This window comes from Solanum dulcamara, chromosome 1 (assembly GCF_947179165.1).
Source record: "Solanum dulcamara chromosome 1, daSolDulc1.2, whole genome shotgun sequence".
NCBI classification, from domain to species: Eukaryota; Viridiplantae; Streptophyta; class Magnoliopsida; order Solanales; family Solanaceae; genus Solanum; species Solanum dulcamara.
In genome coordinates this window covers 68030340-68049438 of record NC_077237.1, presented here as the reverse complement: position 1 = coordinate 68049438, position 19099 = coordinate 68030340, and the positions used below count along the sequence as shown (strand labels likewise).

Here is a 19099-nt window from a genome sequence, read left to right as displayed (position 1 = left end):
AACCACAAAGCATACTCATATAAAATCTTACTCTGATACTAGTTTGTTGGGAAAAACGAACTAACAGAAAAAAATATATATAGTCAAAATAGTAGAAATAAAATGAGAAAAATAATGACACTAAGAATTTTACGTGGAAATTCAAATAAGGAAAAAACCACAGATCAAGAGGAGCAACTAATATCATTATAGTAAAGAATTTTACACTGGGTAGTACCGAGTACAATACTCAAAAAAGACTACCACACACTCAAAAAGAATAACATTCTTTTGATTTTCACCTTACAAAAATATCACTCACACTCTATTTTTTTTTTACAGACTATTTTCTTATAGTCTAAGGAACACCTCATAGCTCTCTAAATATTTTTCTCTCTATCTATGAATTTTGATATATTGAATGAGGAGCTGAAGAGATCCTTTTATAGGTAAAAATTTTATTTCACCGTTCACAATTTTGTCAACAAAATTGTGCCACTTTTTCATTCAACATGGACAACAATTTTTAATTCAACATTTGATGCTTCCTTTTTCCTTGCAGCAATAATTGAATAAGAAAAAGAGGACTGGAGCCCACACTATATGGATCATCTAAGTATCTAAAATCTATTAGAAAGATTTTTCGTGATTTTTTATTTGATTTGACAACTCTATACTTAGTGTTTATCAATAATATTTTTGTTTGTATGATAGACTAAATTATTCATGAATTTCTTAAAATTTAAGATTGAACACTTTTAAACAATTGTTTATTTCCTGGTTTTTATGGCTACAAGGTAGAAGATCATTTTCTTGTTATTAGAGTAATAACAATTTCAACTTTGCTGTTAAAAGGTAATTTGAAGAAAGAAACACGAAGATAGGAGGATATGGAAGGCAATGATTAAGGAGGCAAAAATCACAACCTATCTCCTACAGGATATTTCTCAACTCTCCACTGTAGCACAAGTAATTTAAAGTTACAACTCCTTTGTACACCTAAGGAACTGTCTCCCACATTTCCTGCCTAGACCAACAATAATTATTCCTAATTGTCGGTAGCTCTTCAACTCTTCAATGACTCTACCCAATCAATGGAGTCCATTTACAATAAAACAACACCTATTACAATCAACTAAGAATGTAATTAAGATCTTATTTTGAAACCACAAGAATTTAACTAATAAAATTCAAGAAAAATAAAAAAAATAACTTGATAGGGACAGGATCTCTCATTGCAGAAGTGACTCCTCTTCGGGACTCTCTTGTATAAATCTCTCTCTATATGTGTAGTCTCTTTTGTGATGGTCAAATTCTAAGATATTTGAGCAATGTCTTATATGGGAGTAGAATGGCTGCTTGTAGATTTCCAAACTCTACAAAGAATTATTTCAAAGACTTCTCAAGAATCCAATCCTTATTTGACTAGATTTGAAGTCGGCCAAACCTTTTCTAAAGCCAAGCTAATTCCTCTTGTTCAATTATGGTAACTTTCTAGATCGTAAACTTTAGTCCCTTATAGAATATAATTAAGGATAATTATACTTTTCCAAGATTTTTTTTATATGTGTGGAATAGCTTTTTTTTTCATCGACCAAACAATCTTCAGTTCTGTCTGGTTTGAGAAACATGTGCTCTAAGCAGCTCCCTGTAGTGCTGCCAGCTTTACCTACTCCTTTTGGAGATATGCTATGAACCTGATTCTTGTACTTCTTTGTTCATTCTGACTTGTACATAGACTTTCACTTGTACAATATTTGTTAATCATCAAAAGATCATATGATCTAGAATGTAGATTCTGATCAAAGTAGCTCCTGACAGCCCAACAGTTTCCCCCTTTTTGTTAATGACAACCCCATAGCAGCTTTATATATCTTTATGTGCACTTTGTAGCTTCATCAATCTTTATATGCTCTTCATGTGCATCCTCCCCATTAAGAGAAAGTACTACTTTTACTTGAGTTGCTACTTTGCCTTATTTTATTTTATTGTAAAGCCTTGATTTTTTCTTATACTTGCATGTTTTACATCCAATCAAGTTATTTTTAGCATTTCATCTTGTGAGTATTCAGGTAGGTTATTTATTTATTCAGCCATTTTAGATACCGTGCATTTCATGTACTAATGTCTTTCGACATTGCATAATTTTATGATGTAGATACAAGAGTTAGATATCATCAAACAGGTGCTTCGTTGAAGATCACACTTTTCCAACTTTGGTAAGACCTTCTTATTTCCGGAGGAACTACTTTGCAACTTATTTTCTTTGTTATTAGTAGTTCTTTTGAGGTAGCCGTGGGCATGTCGCGATACTTATTCATGGTTATTTAGAGACTTCATAGAAAGAGTAGAGATTCAATTCAGTATTTCAGTATTATGTTTAAACATTGATTTTACATATATTTAGAGTATTTTTCAGACAGAGTCATGAGGTTACTTTTTAGTATTTAAAATGCTTACTATTTTTGAGTGCTGGCCACATTTAGGGTATAGAGTTGAGCCGTGACAAATTTGTAGAGTTTGAAGCTATTTTTGAACCTTTTCAAAAAACTGATAAGAACCAATTTCAAGTTGTAATTAATCAAGTTTTATGGAATATTTAGAATCAAGGAAAGAATTTCTTTCTTGGAGGCTCTAATACCATATCGTTTTAGAGGATTTAGTGATTTAGAAGAAGAGAGTACACGTTTTTGATGAACTTTAGAGGATGATGAAGAAGAAGAAAGTGGTAATATATAGAGAAGATTAGAAGTAGAGAAGAGAATGTCTCATTTCTATTAGTTCGTTGTATTGTATGCTATTGTTGTACATGTGTATTGATACACAATTAGTTTACTGTGCTTAGTTTAACTAACTTTAGGAAGTTAATCAATTTTAGGAATAACTGATCACTAACTATCTAACTAACTACTTTAGCTAATGCCTAATATAGTTAGTTACAGAGTTACTCTCTAATGCATAGCTTTTAGCTATTTTTGAGATCACTAAGCCACCACCACCCATCTCAAATACTCTTAATATATATATCACTTCTTAAAATCTTATTAATAATGAATCAGACCTACAACCTCGATTATCAGTTTTGGATTATCGCAATCTACTGAATTCAAACACTCTTAACAATATCATTATACTTATACAAAAGCCATTATATTAAAGAATAACTAGTTACTATTGTTATTATTATTTAATTTTTTGAGTCGATAAAACTTCATAACTAATAGTAATTTGATAAATTGTAGTAATTGCTAATTGTGTTATTAATAGTTTTTAATAAAATATCTTGTTATGATTTTTAATAATGTATTATCAATTATTATAAAAATAATATTTTTGTGTTTATGAGTACTTTTGCTAGTTTTTAGAATTTAAAAGTATAAATCTTGTTATATATATATTTTTTTAAAAGTAAAATATATGTTTAAAAAAACTTTGATTAAATACATGCTGAAACTTCAATTCAAATTTTATCCTAATCTTCTAATTTTTTGAAAAAATATTTAAAAATTCATGGCTAAATGCTAATTTCAAAAATCAACTTTTCAAAGGTTACTTTGAAAAGTAGATTTAGAATACTACGACAAGGAATGAACAATTATGACTTAGAGATGCAGGTGAAAACAATTGTTGCTTGTGTCGTATTACATAATTTTTTGCATGAAAATCAAAGAAGTGATGAAATATTCACTGAATATGAAAGTGATGATATGATCCTTGATGAAAATGATGAACAATCGACTCAGAATAACAATATTGCTTCGTCTTCTCGGTCATTTGATCTAGAAATGAAAATTTGCCGGAAAGAGATTGTTCATAGAATGTGAAAAGATTTTATAAAAGAATAATTTGTTATTACCCCATTTGGAAAAGAATAGTTTGAGTGACAAGATGATTAAAAAAAAAGAATAATTTTTTTAAATTCGATTAAGGTATTGTTCTTGCCTATATTGCTATTTTGTTGTTGTTGATTGTTATCAATTATGTTATAATATTTTTTTTAACGGGACATGTTCATTATAAAATGATAACACAAACTTATGGGTATTTTTAATAATTTTTAAAACTTACGAATACAAAATAATAATTTTTGAAACTTCACCAAAATTTGAAAAAAATTTGTGACCAAACGCATGGTGAAACTTCACCAAAATTTTATCCCAAAATAATTTGTCAAAAATATTTGAAAATTTGGGGTCAAACGCTTATTTAGAGTCATGCCTTCCAATAATTGTCCACTAGAGTCTTACGTAATCATTTCATTTAAATAATTCCTCGTGTTTTTTTGCTGCTTTTGGAGTAATTTTTAATTCTGTCCACGACTTCACTCCACCATCAATAGTATCAAGTGCTCAACCACCAAAGAAGTTCAAAGGAAAAATATTTTTTTTAAAAAGTTTTATAATTTAAAATTATTGTATGTCAGTTTGGTAGCTAGTAAAGAAGTAATTTATTTATATATTATTTTTTATATAAGTTAGACAATGTTTGATAGCTAGTTAAGAAATAAGTTATTTATTTATAAAAAAAAGTTATTCATTATAAAATTAATACAATATTTGTTTTGCAATTTAGAAATCGCATAACTAATACATATACAAGTTATAAGAAAATCAGTGTGTTATCTAATGCGTGGTTGTATATGGAATAATTAATACCACGAGGGGTCGTTTGGTAATTGACTTAGAGGTGAGTTATTCAAGTATTATCATATTTAGTAGATAAATTATTCATATATAAAATTAATATTTTTGTTTGATTTATTATTTAGGTACGGAAAAATTTATGATTTGAAAATTGAAATCACGTGAAAAATATGATTCTACATCCATGTCCAGACTGAACCAAAATATAAAAATGGGAGGGAAGAGTATCTTTTTAGTATTCAACTTCTCTGTCGGTTCAGTTGACCCATTTTTGCTCTTTGTAGATTCAAGAAAAATTTCATGTTATAGCAACAGATAAAGTAAAGTGTGAGATCCATCACCTTGAAGCTGTGCGTATGGGTACTCAATCACAAACAATATCTCTTCTACAACATGCTGGCCTCCATCAGGTTCTAATTTCTATTTCTTTACTTCTCTATTAAATTTTTATTCACTCTGTAAGTCGACATTTGATCATGAAACAAAAATATTAGCTTTATTTGGAATTTTCAAAGTTGTATAGTTTGATCATATATTTTTGCAAAAATATGTAGGATTTGAAGATATTTTTTCTAAATATGATTTTTACTTTTCAATTTCTAAAAAAATGATAAAATCATCTAACTCGACTAATTCACTTCAAATATACAGTCAAAATTGATCTAAAATTAGTAATATCTCAAAATATATAATCACATGGCTAATACATACTATTCAATATATGATGAAAGTGAAAATATTGGATGTAAAAATAAGGTTTTGGGGGTTATCAAACTTTCAAATACAACTTATTCATGTGAATTTATTTTTTTGGGGAAAAGTGAAAAGTTCTCATGCCAAACGGGTCCTACTATAATTTAATTCTATAAACGTATATGAAAAAAGTAAAAAGAACCTTCTCACTTAAGATTATTTAGTTGAAACTATATGAATTTCTAATTGACCTCCATTTGCTAAATCTGGGATTGCTATGAAAAGAATCTTCGTTTATTTTTATAAATACAATAATGCAATGACTTATATAGTTCAGTTCACTTCCTCTCACATATGGCAAATTATTTGCACAACTACTATATTTGAAAGTTATTCATATACAACAATCGAAGTAGATACCTGATTTATACATTGAACTATACCACGAATACTCTGGCTATTCCACATCTCAAAGCATAGAGTTATTCATTCTTAATGTAGAAAATGATAAGCAAATGTTATTTTACCATTAAAAAAAACAAACAAGTTTGTTATGTTGTCATTCTCAAAAAATTTCCTATTTGTAGAATGTGAATAGTGGACTCTACACTAGAGATGGTTCTGTTGATATCAAGGGTAATCTTGTTTTAAAGAGTGAGACAGGGAACTGGAGAGCTTGCCCCTTTATTCTTGGTATGTCACTCAAATTTCCCTTTTTCTTTTCTTCTCTTTCTACCTGTTTCGGCATAATTGATTTGGTTGCGGACCTTGATCTCAGGTAATGAATGTTGTGAACGTTTGGCGTTCTTTGGCATTGCTGGTAATCTTGTTACCTATCTTACCACCAAGTTACATGAGGGAAATTTCTCAGCTGCTAGAGATGTCACAGCTTGGCTAGGCACGTGTTACCTAACGCCCCTTATTGGGGCCGTTATGGCAGATGCATACTGGGGAAGATATAGGACGATTGCTACCTTCTCTATTATCTACTTCATGGTCAGATTCATTTACACAAAATACAGTAATTGTTTGTGAGATGATTATTAAATTTCTTTATTCGACTTGCATATTCATATTTTGTCATTTCTCCTCTCCTACTGGAGAGTTTCTCTTAACATAACTAACTTCAATCTACCGATACTTGTTTTGTTTCCACTCCATGGGGAATATAATGCCAAAACTTAACTTTGATGTTTCCCCATACATAGTTTTTTGTATTGGTCATCTTTAGATTAATTAGGAAGCTCAGTAAGTAGGTCTGGCCATTGGTATTGTTGCCTGCACCTTTCCCACAGTGCTCGATCTTGCTGAATCTTATTCTTCTACAATTTGGTTGAACAGAAGTATTGGTGAGGGTCGGTCATCAACTTTTTACTGAATCTTATATAGACATTCAGATAACAGTCAAACAGAAATTAAACTTTTAAAATTTATTGTGTTTCAGGTAGTTTATCATTCATATCTGGAACATTAGGATAGACAGTAGAATGATAGTCAGAGGGAACTTTGAATATCTGGAGATGTATTTGGTCATTCCTGTGTGTAACAGCAGAGAGTATTTCATGACCCCCCACCCCAAAATAAAAAAAGTGTAACTAATAAGGTAGGAGGAATAACTTGAATAACTTGTCTTATTACTCAAAGAATACAATGGTAAAAATACATAAGGAGATCTAAGCTAACTATGGTTACTAGATAGTCAAATCCGTATAAATTAGCTATGCTAACATATACACAATCATATACACATATCTGTAGTGATTCTGTAACACACCCCCTCAAGCTGGAGAATATATATTGATCATGCCCAACTTGTTACAAAGATAATTAACTCGAGTTCCAGTCAATGCTTTTGTGAACAAATCAGCTAGTTTCTCTCGTGTCTTCACGTAACCAGTGGAAATCAGATTTTCCTAAAATCTTCTCACGAATAAAATGATAGTATACCTTAATATGTTTAGTTCTTTCATGATACACTGGATTTGAGGCAATATGAAGAACAACTTGATTATCACACCAGAGTTTTGTTGGTGTATGATGCTTTAGACCAATTTCCATTAAAAGATGATGTATCCACATAATCTCACACGTTGAATGTGACATAACTCTGTACTCAGATTCTACATTGGATCGAGATACAACACTTTGATTTTTACTCCTCCATGAAACTAGGTTCCCTCCAACAAAGACACAATAGCCTGATGTCAATCTTCTATCAATCTTTGATCCAGCATAGTCAACATCTGCAAAACACTCAAAATGAGTATGATCTTGATTGCTATACAATATGCCAAGTCCAGGAGTTCCTTTTAAGTAACATAGAATTTGTTCCAAAGCTTCCCAATGTTTGATCGTAGGCACGGACATGAACTGGCTAACAACACTTACCACAAAAGAAATATCTGGATGAGTCACACTAAGATAGTTTAACTTCCCAACTAACCTTCTATATTCCTCTGGATCATCAAAAGGATCACTATCATCTTTCATAAGATTCACATTGGGAACCATTGGAGTACTACAAGATTTGGCTGCCAATTTTTCTGTGTCTGCAAGTAGGTCAAGAATGTACCTTCTCTGAGATAGAAAAATATCCCTACATAATCACTTCTTGTGATGATAATGTCATCAACATATACAACAAGGAGAATAATGCCAGTTGTTGATTGCCGGTAGAAGACGGATTGATCACATTTGCTCAGTTTCAACCCAAAATCCTGAACTACCTCACTAAACTTGCCAAACCAAGCCCGAGGACAGACTTTCTCTTACTCCCCCTGAGCAACAAAACCGGGTGGTTGCTCCATATACACTTCCTCTTGAAGATCACCATGACGCATTCTTGATATCCAACTGATGCAAAGGCTAATTCTCAGAAGCAGCTAGATAAATGAACGAGCGAACACAAGTGAGTTTGGCTACCAGGGAGAATGTGTCTGCATAGTCTACCCCATATGTCTAAGCATACCCTTTAGCCACAAGTCTAGCCTTAAGTCTTGCTACGGAACCATCTAGATTAACTTTAACTGTGAAGATCCACTTACATTCCACTGGTTTCTTTCCCTTGGGTAAATCCATCAAATCCCACGTGCGGTTCTCCTCTAAGACATGTATTTCATCAAGCATTGCATTATACCATTCGGGATGACTCAAAGCCTCCTTCACTGTTGTGGGTACAGATACGGAGTCTAGAGAAGTAACCAAAGATCTAGACGTAGAGGATAAATAATCATAGGAAACAAAATTAGCAATGGAATGTATAGATTTGCAGGTACGTGTACCTTTGCGAAGAGCAACAGGGAGATCAAAGTTTTCTGGAGGATCAGACAGAGGAGGATCAGATGACGACAAAACTGGTGCATGACAAGAATCATTGTTCTTTCGCCTCCTAGAGTAAACTTGAACAATTGATGGTCTTGCTAGTAAAGATGGGGCAGACACTGAAGGTACAATGGTCGAGTGATGAGCATTTTTACTGTTCTTTCCTGGTGTATTGGAACCTTAGAATCTAGTATAAATTCTAAAATGCTTTTGCTATACTTAATTTTGTGAGTTTTAACGTTAGATGCCATAAAAGGTAGAAGTGACCCTGCCTATCTTTAGCACACTGCCTAGCGAGATATTAACTATAGAAAGAACTGGCACATATTTAACCTTTTTTTATTTCTTTTTATAATTGGTGGGTGCAACTGTGGTACCAAATTATTTGACTTTCGTTCTAGGTTTATGTATTGTTGTTGCACCCTATGTTGCATGAACTCTCCAAAACAGTTGTCGCACCGGTGTCTGATCCTCCGAAAATGCACTACTTTTGGAGGATCTGGCACGTACTCATCAACTTTTTCGGAGAGTCTGCGTAATGTAGGTTGCAACTTTGAGGAAGGTAGAGTCACTTTCCTGGCAAACTGTTTAAGTGCCAATTCCCTTTTTGACAGATCCAAAGTGCTCTACTTTACCTTCTAATCATTCATTTACAAAAGGGCAGCTCGGTGCAGTAACTCCCACTATGTGTGGGTCCAGGGATGGGCTGGAGCACAAGGATTTTTTTGTACAGGGCCTTCTAATACTGTTTTAAATTAGCTATCAACTGCATCGTGGAACTAATAACTACTTTCTGAAGTGTGTGATATTTCCAAGTTTTAGACAAACTAAAGTTGGGGAAAACATAAGAATGCGATAAGGAAGAAAGATAGTAGCTATCTGCTCAGTGCCTTTCCTCTTTTGAACTCTTATGGTTAAAGTTCTCATCTTTACAACTGATATAGTGAGTTCAAGTGAGAGAAAATACATGTCTTGTCTTGTGAACCGGAATCCTAGCTTTGTAGTGCCCTATCTCCCTTTGCAACTGGGATTTTACCTTTGCTCTAGCCTCTAGTGCAACAATAAATTATGAAGCACATCCTGTTCTTGCAGCCTTACTTTCTCTTATATATTCTTGCTGGACTTACACTTCTTATTTCATGCTTTTTGCGTTGTTGATTGGTTATATAGGGAATGTGCACATTGACACTATCAGCTTCAGTTCCTTCTTTTAAGCCCCCTGAATGTGTGGATTCTGTGTGCCCTTCAGCAACTCCTGCCCAGTATGCCATATTTTTTTTTGGCCTCTATCTGATTGCTCTTGGAACTGGTGGGATTAAGCCATGTGTTTCGTCATTTGGTGCTGATCAATTTGATGACACAGATCCAAAAGAGAGGGTTAAAAAGGGTTCCTTCTTCAATTGGTTCTATTTTTCTATCAACATTGGAGCTTTGATGTCAAGCAGTTTGATTGTGTGGATTCAACAAAATGTTGGATGGGGTCTTGGGTTTGGCATCCCTGCAGTTTTCATGGGCATTGCCATTGCAAGTTTCTTTTTCGGTACACCACTCTACAGATTTCAAAAGCCTGGGGGAAGTCCTCTCACAAGAATGTGCCAGGTTCTGGTTGCAGCATTCCACAAATGGAACTTGCCTCTCCCAGATGATAGTACACTACTTTTTGAAACCTCAGACAAAAGCTCTGCAAGTGAAGGAAGCCGAAAGCTATTGCACACTGATGAACTGAGGTAATAATATTTTCTTCTTTGCCAAGGAGAACATTTTTATTTTACGCTCTCTTCTCCTCTATGTTCTCATAAGGCTCGTATGAAAGTCATGACATTTATAAAAACAATAATGATGCCAAAAATTCTTATTTTGAAGTCAAGATCAAAATATCTTTTATCATATTATTTCATACTTAGAATTGCACTTTAAGGCATAACTTTCATGAAACATGGAAACCTAACCCTCGCTTGCCCCTTCAAACATACATGCACATTCTAAAACATTTTCATTCATCTTTAGAATCATGCTTTTGGGCAAAGGACTCAAGGAAGGTATATTTCAACTTATCTTGGACATAGTCTTAGCTTTTCAAACAATTGACGATTCAAACTCTCAACAATATCTAAATGAATATAGTTCAAATCTATTAATTCATACTTATTACAATGTAACATAAACCATCTAGGCTTTAGACTTAGGCTTCAAGTCATCCAAGTCCCTAATTGTTCATGAATGGTGAAATCTTGATTCACCAAAATCCCCTTGATTAAATAGACTATTGGATCTGTTTGGATCACTACAATATCCGATTCATATTCACATTTAATATTCACCTTCTTCCCCAACCAATACGACAACCTTCATTTATACTCATTCCTATAGGGCAGGGTGGATGAAATGGAGGCTCGCTTCCGGAGTGCTATGTGACAAGAAGGTGCCACCACAACTTAAGGGCAAGTTCTACAAAGTGGTGGTACACCGGCTATGTTGTATGGGGCAGAGCGTTGGCCAGTTAAGATCTCTCACATTCAAAAGATGAAAGTTGCCGAGATGAGAATGTTGAGATGGATATGTGGGCACACCAGGAGCGACAAGATTAGAAATGAGGCTATTCGGGACAAGGTGGGAGTGGCCTCGGTGGAAGACAAGATGCGGAAAATGCGATTGAGATGGTTTGGGCATGTGAAGAGGAGAGACACAGATGCCCCAGTGAGGAGGTGTGAGAGGTTGGCCATGGATGGTTACAAAAGAGGTAGGGGTAGGCCGAAGAAGTATTGGGGAGAGGTGATTAGACAGGACATGGCGCAGTTACAGCTTACCGAGGACACGACCTTAGATAGGAGGGTGTGGAGGACCCACATTAGGGTAGAAGGCTAGTACATAATCTCGTTATTCTTCCTTATTCGTAGGCGCATGAGCGCATTACAATTTCTTATGCTCTTATTTCTGCTATTTTTGTTATTATTTATTACTTTCCGTACTTCGATTATTCTATTTTATCTGTGCCGCTTTCGTTATTTATTTTCCTATATCGCTTTGAATTTCTTAACCTTATCTGACCCTTTTTATGCTTTTATGCTTTTATTGAGCCGAGGGTCTCTTGGAAACAGCCGTCCTACCTTGGTAGGAGTAAGGTCTGCGTACACTCTACCCTCCCCAGACCCCACGTTGTGGGATTTCACTGGGTTGTTGTTGTTGTTGTATGGTTCATCCGATACTTCAATTCAACCATGGTTGCTACTCAGAATTACCTTCTATATACTTATTTAAGCATCATAAATGAAGTGTGGTAGTGGAATTACCTTTTTGAAGTCACACCACCCCAGAAATCCATTTTGTGGTGATTCTTGAAAATTTGATGAGTTCTAACGAATCCAATGTGATTTTGATGTTAGTGGTAGCATTTAATCAATGAAATCTATCCAAAAACATCGTAAAATGATTCCTAGTGTGTTAAATGCCTTGGTAGGTCTTCCTTTCAGTACTCCAAAAACTCTTCTCCAACCCTCTATTATTTTCTCCTCCAGCAATCAAATATATATAGACAGGTAGGTGCACGGTACGCTTGTGACGATGGGGCCTGAATGCCGTAGTTAATGTCCTTTGGCCAACCTTAACTAGGACACCATTTCTCACGATGCACAATCCCTGGATACTTTAGGTCTAGACTGGACATTGTCTCGTGATGGCTTGTAGTGAACTTAGCGGTCTTTTGGTTGTTGGTTAAGAAGGAATTAATCATCTATTAAACTTAGCATAATTAATCCACTCAGATCACTGACTATGGATTTGAGAAACTAGATAAAGGTACTGGTTCTATAGAAAATGAAGATGATGTACAGAGAAAGAAGAGAATCAGCATTGAGCTAGGACCTCAGGCAAGAGAAAATCATGATCAATAGCCTGAAGAGCAGTACATATGTGATGAATAGGCAACTATCACATGAGAGGCAACTGAAGAGGCTTAATTGAGAAGATTACTTAAGATGAGGTCAAGAACTCTCTTGATTCCGAATATTTGGCCATGTTCTAGTTTTATTAATGGAGGATGAATCTAGGACAAGTGTCTATCCCAACCTTATAGCTTAACCGGTATGCACTCATGGGTAGCTCAAGAAGGCTAGATGAGTTCCGGTAATGTTGCCCTACTCTTAAGAATAATCAGACACAAAGAAAGTCAAAGAATCTAGTTTTATGACAAGTCAGATTTGCACCTCCTTTCTCTGTAGTTAAATTGCATAAGCTTTTCTACACTGCTATATGTAGATTACATCATCATCTAACCAGAAACCTATCACTAGAATGCTTGATTACACTTCATCCCCACAAAGTTTAAAACCTTCAAAACTCTTCCTTATATATTTGACTCACATTACACCAAAGAATCTCCTAATTCGAAGTCCCAAAATCCCACTAGACAAAAGCCCAAAACAACAAAAGAGCATCAATAAGGGGAGGCAGTGATTCAGGGGGAAAAGAAAGAAGGCAGATTATAAAGAAGAAGATAACTCAGGATTATAAGAAAAATATATTGATTGGAGTTGAGGGAGTTTCATCATTGTGAGAATTAGGAGTGAGAAATCAAAAGGGATGGTTGGTCTTGAATGTTGATGAAGAACCTGGTCCCCTGAGTATCAGTCCAACAAGGATGAATCAAGAGGTGTGATAATATCTATAGGGTTGCAATAAGTAGAAGGGGAGTCCCTACCACTGATTAAGTGAGCTTACAAACCTTATTTAGTCAAGCAAACCTAGCCATCTAGTGGGCTACAATAAAATGAAGGTAAAACCTTCATGGTTTCTTACAAGCTTACAAACCTTGTTGAAGTCTACAGTGGCTGAAGCAAGCTTACAAAACTTGATGAGGTCGACATGGACTGAGGTATGCTTGCAAACCTTACTGAAGTCAAATGGCAGCAGAATTCAGAAGCTAGATCAATAATAGAGTTACTTCTTAAGGGAAGATTGTCAACATAAGAGTTGTTCTTAGGGGGAAGGATGCACATGAAGAGCATATAAAGATTGATGAAGCTACAGAGTGCACATAATGATATATAAAGCTGTTATGGGTTTGTCATTAACAAAAAGGGGGAAACTGTTGAGCTGATAGGAGTTACTTTGATCTGAATCTACATTCAAGATCATATGATATTTTGATGATTGACAAACATGGTATAAGTGACAATCTATGTACAAGAAAGAATGAACAAAGAAGTACAAGAATCAGGTCCTTAGCAGATCTCCAAAAGGAACTAGTAAAGTTGGCAGCACTGCAAGGGAGCTGCTCAGAGAACATGTTCCTCGAACCAGGCAGAACTTGAGATTGTTTGGTCATTGCAAAAAGATGCTATTCCACATATACAAAAAGAAACCTTGGAGAAGTGTAATTAGCCTTAATTCAATTCTGCAAGGAACTGAAGTTCAAGATATAGAAAGTTACCATAATTAGCTTGGATTTAGGAAATGGTTGGCCGACTTCTAGTCAAATAAGGATTGGATTCTTGGAAAGTCTTGAAACAATTCTTGTAGATTTTGGGGATCTAAATGCGGCCATTATTCTTGTAGATTTTGGGGATCTAAATGTGGCCATTCTACTCCTATATAAGACATTGCTCAAATACCTTAGAAGTTGACCATCACAAGAAAGACTACACATATATATAGAGATTTATACAAGAGAGTGAACTTCAATGAGAGAACCTGTTCCTATCAAGTTATAATTTTCTTCTTGAGTTTTAATAGATAGATTCTTCTGATTCCAAAGCAAGATCTTGATTACATTTTTAGTTGATTGTAGTAGGTGTTGTTTTGTATTGTATTGTAAATTGACTTCATTGATTGGGTTGAGGCATTGAAGAGTTTGAGGGTTACCAACAATTAGAGGCAGGGACAGTGGGAGACAGTTCCTTAGGTGTACAAAGGAGTTGTAACTTTAAATTGCTCGTGTGATAGTGAAATGTTGAGAAAAATTCTATAGGAGATAGGTGGTGGTTTTTGCCTCCCTAGTCATTTCCTTCCACATCCTCCTATCTTCGTTGCCTCTCTCTTCAAATAACCTTCTGAAAGTAAAGTTGAAATTGTTTCATAATTGCTGTAATAGCAAGGAAAAAACCTTCTACCTAGTAGCCATAATAACCAGGAAATAAAGAATTGTATAAAAGTTGTTTCAATCTTAAATTCTAAAAAACTTCATGAATAATTTAGTCTATCATAATAACAAAAGTATTATTGAGATGCACTAAATACTGGAGTTGTCAAATCAAACAAAAAACGAAAAATCTTTCTAATAAATTTTAGTTACAGATGATCCATATAGAACTATGTTTATGGTATGGATTTTATTCTTTAGAAGGAGATTATGTGGAATTAGTTCTTTGAGCGTGAAAAATAAGTTCTGCTTTAAAGTTTTTCAGTAATCAGTAAATTGGTCTCTAAATGTATTTTATATTTAGGTACTTGGCGTTGTTATATTTATGCTTTTACACCTTTGTCTATATAAGTAGTGTTACTGTCTAATTATTCATTAAGATGCTTTAGAAAATATTTAATTTCAAATATTTTTTAGTTGCTATCTATCACAAGAAAATACCACTTTCCTCTAGTATTTGGTTAAGCAAAGACCTGGTTTATTTCAGCTTTACAAATTATCAATCCTCTATTTCCGGCAATGATTCGGTTTTGATCTTGTGCATAACGTTATCTTCTTCAGGTGCCTTGACAAAGCTGCTGTAGTTTCAGACACTGAATGGAAAACTGGCGACTATTCCAATGCTTGGAAGCTCTGTACTGTTACGCAGGTTGAGGAACTGAAAATTTTGATCCGCTTGTTCCCGATATGGGCAACTGGAATAGTCTTTTATGCTGTTTTGGCACAAATGGTAACAATGTTTGTGGAGCAAGGGACGGCGATGGACACTGCCATTGGTTCCTTCAGAATTCCTCCAGCATCTCTTTCACTTTTTGATGCCATTAGTGTTATTATATGGGTCCCAGTCTATGATAGGATCCTTGTTCCAATTGCAAGGAGGCTTACTGGAAAGGAAAGGGGATTTTCCAAGTTGCAACGAATAGGAATTGGACTTTTCCTTTCTGTGTTGTGCATGTCAGCTGCTGCTATCGTTGAGTTCAAGCGTCTACAACTCGCAAGAGACCTTGGTTTGATGGATGAAGCAGTTGAAGTACCTCTCAGTATCTTTTGGCAGATTCCGCAGTATTTTATACTGGGAGCAGCCGAGATATTTACTTCCATTGGGCACATTGAGTTCTTTTATGATGAATCACCCGATGCAATGCGTAGCTTGTGCAGTGCATTGACACTGATGACTAATGCTTTGGGTCATTACTTGAGCTCTTTCATACTCACACTGGTAACATCCATTACAACTCAAGGTGGCAAACCTGGATGGATTCCTAACAACTTGAACAGTGGGCATCTCGATTATTTCTTCTGGCTCTTGACTGCACTTAGCATCTGCAACTTTGTAATCTATGTTTTTTGTGCCAAAATGTATAAATCCAAGAAGCCATCCTAAGTTATAGTTTGTTTTCTATTCTAATGGTGCGTTTGGCAATGAAAGTCAAATATTATTCACTTTATTTGAAAGTTTTAAAGTGGGGGTTGTGTTTTGTCACATTTGTTTGCAAATAATAGTTAGAATCTGAATGTATTTTTTCTAAATATGGTTTATATCCCTCAATTTCTAAAAGGGACAACTTCAAATGTATACGATAAACTAATTAGTTTACAATAAATATAGCCATGTTTTATTTACATAAAAAATGGCAAAAAATCATAGGAAATATACAATGACTATACAATATACCTTGCCAAAGGTCATAGAAAGTATACACTGACTATACAATATAGATTACTTATACATGAGTTATACGCTGAATATACATTATGATACATTCTATACATGAAATATACCGTGACTATACATGGATATACACCAAATGACCTTTTTTTTGATAATTAAAATGACCAAATGACCATCTACTGTACTTATCCCTTTCTAAAAAGGAGAAATGGCGTAAAACACTCAAGCTTAGCCAAAATTATTATTTCACACTCTAATTTTGCGGGGTACTATAAACCCCTGAACTATTTTGAAGTGGAATTATTGTCTCCCTAACTATTAAGATGCCAAAGAGATTGTAGAAAAGATTTATTTATAAGTAACTTTTACCAAATATCTAAGAAAGGTTACTTTTTTTTTCTTTAAATTATGTTTCTCTTCATCCCTTCTGTTGGGTTCCTCCGCTGTCATTTGAAGTCATTATCACCTTCTCTCTTCCTCTCAAGCAACTATTTCTTCCCTATTTTCATGATTTTTTTCCTTCAAAGACTGAAAAATGTCTCCATACAACAACAAATTAGTCCCCATTGGGTAATCGAAAATCCATCGAGCACAATCATTTCTCTCTTCAACTCTGGCAACCCCTCTTTTCTTCGATTTCATCTCCTCTTTATACCTCAAAATCTAAAAGAAAATTAAATAAAATTTGGAGTCCCTAGTCTTCAGATGTATTGAAATGATGGCCGAACAATATTTTCGACGCCTTGGTATGAGGAATTTGACATTTTTAGTGATTGGATTTTCTATTGATTTGAATTTGTCAATATTTGGAATCATATACAACCCACACACTAATCTACAAGCCTCTAAGAGTAGTAAAACATGGTCTGGATAGGGGCCCAACCTACCTAAAACTATCTATAGCAAAATCCAACTAACCTCAAAACTCTAGCAGCTCTGAAAGAAAGGGGTTAGCCAACTTGGTAGAAGTCAACCGTACGGTTAGGGAGGTCTATCGGATTATTTATACGGATTTGGAGGCATGAATGCAACACCCCCAGGCAATGGGGCATCAATACGAAACAATGTATCGAGTATGAAAGGCAATAGACTAAATGAGCAGGTATCATCATAATATACTGAAAGTAATTAGGTAAGAAAGTCAAGAATAAGATAAGTGTACTAACCTACTCCTGAATCTAAACATACCAAAAATAATCAAACAACAACCTAACCAAGCCTCCATAAGCTCTGCAGGTACAAACAACAAAAAAGACCAACTACATAGGCCCCCAAAAGCCCAAAAGGTGCCAATTAAGTCTATATAGCCATATCGGTAGTCTCCTAGCCCCGTAGGCAGTCACATCGCCCTCTTAGGCTACAATATACCCCCGTAGGTAGCACATAGACCTCTTAGGCATCACTATATCCCTATATGCAACACATAGCCTTCTTAGGCATCAATATAACCCTGTAGGAAACTCATAGCCCTCTTAGGCAACAATATTGCCCCATAGGCAATACATAGCCTTCTTAGGCATCAATATAGCCCTATAGGAAACTCATAACTCTCTTAGGCAACAACATAGCCCCATAGGCAACACATAACCTTCTTAGGCATCAATATAGCCCCGTAGGTAACTCAGAGCCCTCTTAGGCAACAACATAGTCCTTTAGGCAGCACTTAGCCCTTTTAGGCATCAATGTAGCACCGCAGGCAGCTCATAGACCTCTTAGGCAACAACATAGCCCCGTAGGCCGCTTATAACTCTTTTTGGCATCAATATAGAACTGTGGGCAGCTCATTTCCCTTTTAGGCAAAGATCACATTCCTGCAGATAACCACAATAGACCCAAGGGAGATTATAACACCTCACTAGGCCAAAAATGAGAAATTTAGCTATAAGCAACCTATACAAATAGTCTCTAAGTTGTGCCCAACTTAGGGCCACTACTAACATAATAAAAATCCTAAAAATAGAGAATTATAACAACTTGAGCAGCCAACAACCAACAATCATGGCTACGAGTATATCAATGATAACAACAACCTTCATGTATTGCTCCTAAGCTTTAAGGAAACATGCCAAAAGAAGATCACTCTATTATAAAGTCGTATAGATGAACGGTTTGATGCATTGGAAACTAGAGTCGTAGAACTTCAATTTGATAGGTTGTGGGTCCCACAAATCTTTATAGATTAGGAGAAAATTGATGAGACAATTGACCCAAAATTTAGAGAAATCTTTAAAAATAACTTGCGATAACTTTTGCCAACTTTTATTTCACAACACGCTAAACTTCAATACTTAAACTACAAAGCTTGAAACTTAATTTGTGACATACCAAATAATTTCTTAATTTATTAATCACTCTTCATGTTACCATAAAGACACGAGTTAATTTAGATATTTCAAAAACTCAGGCTGTTACATCTTTCCCCCAGTTAAAAATATTCATCCTTGAGTGAAAAATCTGAGTCATGCGGTTAAGTCCTTAGGAGTTGCCAAAATTTTGTCAAAGTATCCTTTGTAAACGTGACTATCCAGGAACCTGAAATGCAGAAATTCTAACCTAGGTGTCTCACAGGACGACATAAATAGCTAAGAACCATGGTCTCACAATAATAGTTCTAGCAAAAATACAACAACAACCATAATAATAAGCAACACTATA

The 19099-nt window shown here is 34.8% G+C and overlaps 1 protein-coding gene across 2 annotated transcripts; it reads left to right on the top strand.

Annotated features, from left to right (window-relative positions):
* The first annotated feature begins 1251 nt into the window (after nucleotides 1–1251).
* LOC129893987 (protein NRT1/ PTR FAMILY 8.3-like) lies at nucleotides 1252–16240 on the top strand. 2 transcript variants are annotated; one of them, XM_055969497.1, is made up of 7 exons: nucleotides 1252–1465; nucleotides 2138–2198; nucleotides 4907–5032; nucleotides 5903–6008; nucleotides 6094–6311; nucleotides 9807–10363; nucleotides 15334–16240. In XM_055969497.1, exons 3-7 carry the CDS (start codon nucleotides 4979–4981, stop codon nucleotides 16154–16156), a joined length of 1758 nt encoding a protein of 585 aa, XP_055825472.1. In that variant the 5' UTR covers nucleotides 1252–1465; nucleotides 2138–2198; nucleotides 4907–4978; the 3' UTR covers nucleotides 16157–16240. The 2 variants fall into 2 exon arrangements, with proteins under 2 accessions (XP_055825472.1, XP_055825545.1); XM_055969570.1 differs by lacking the exons at nucleotides 1252–1465; nucleotides 2138–2198; nucleotides 4907–5032; nucleotides 5903–6008; nucleotides 6094–6311 and adding an exon at nucleotides 6318–8761.
* The last annotated feature ends 2859 nt before the right edge of the window (nucleotides 16241–19099 follow it).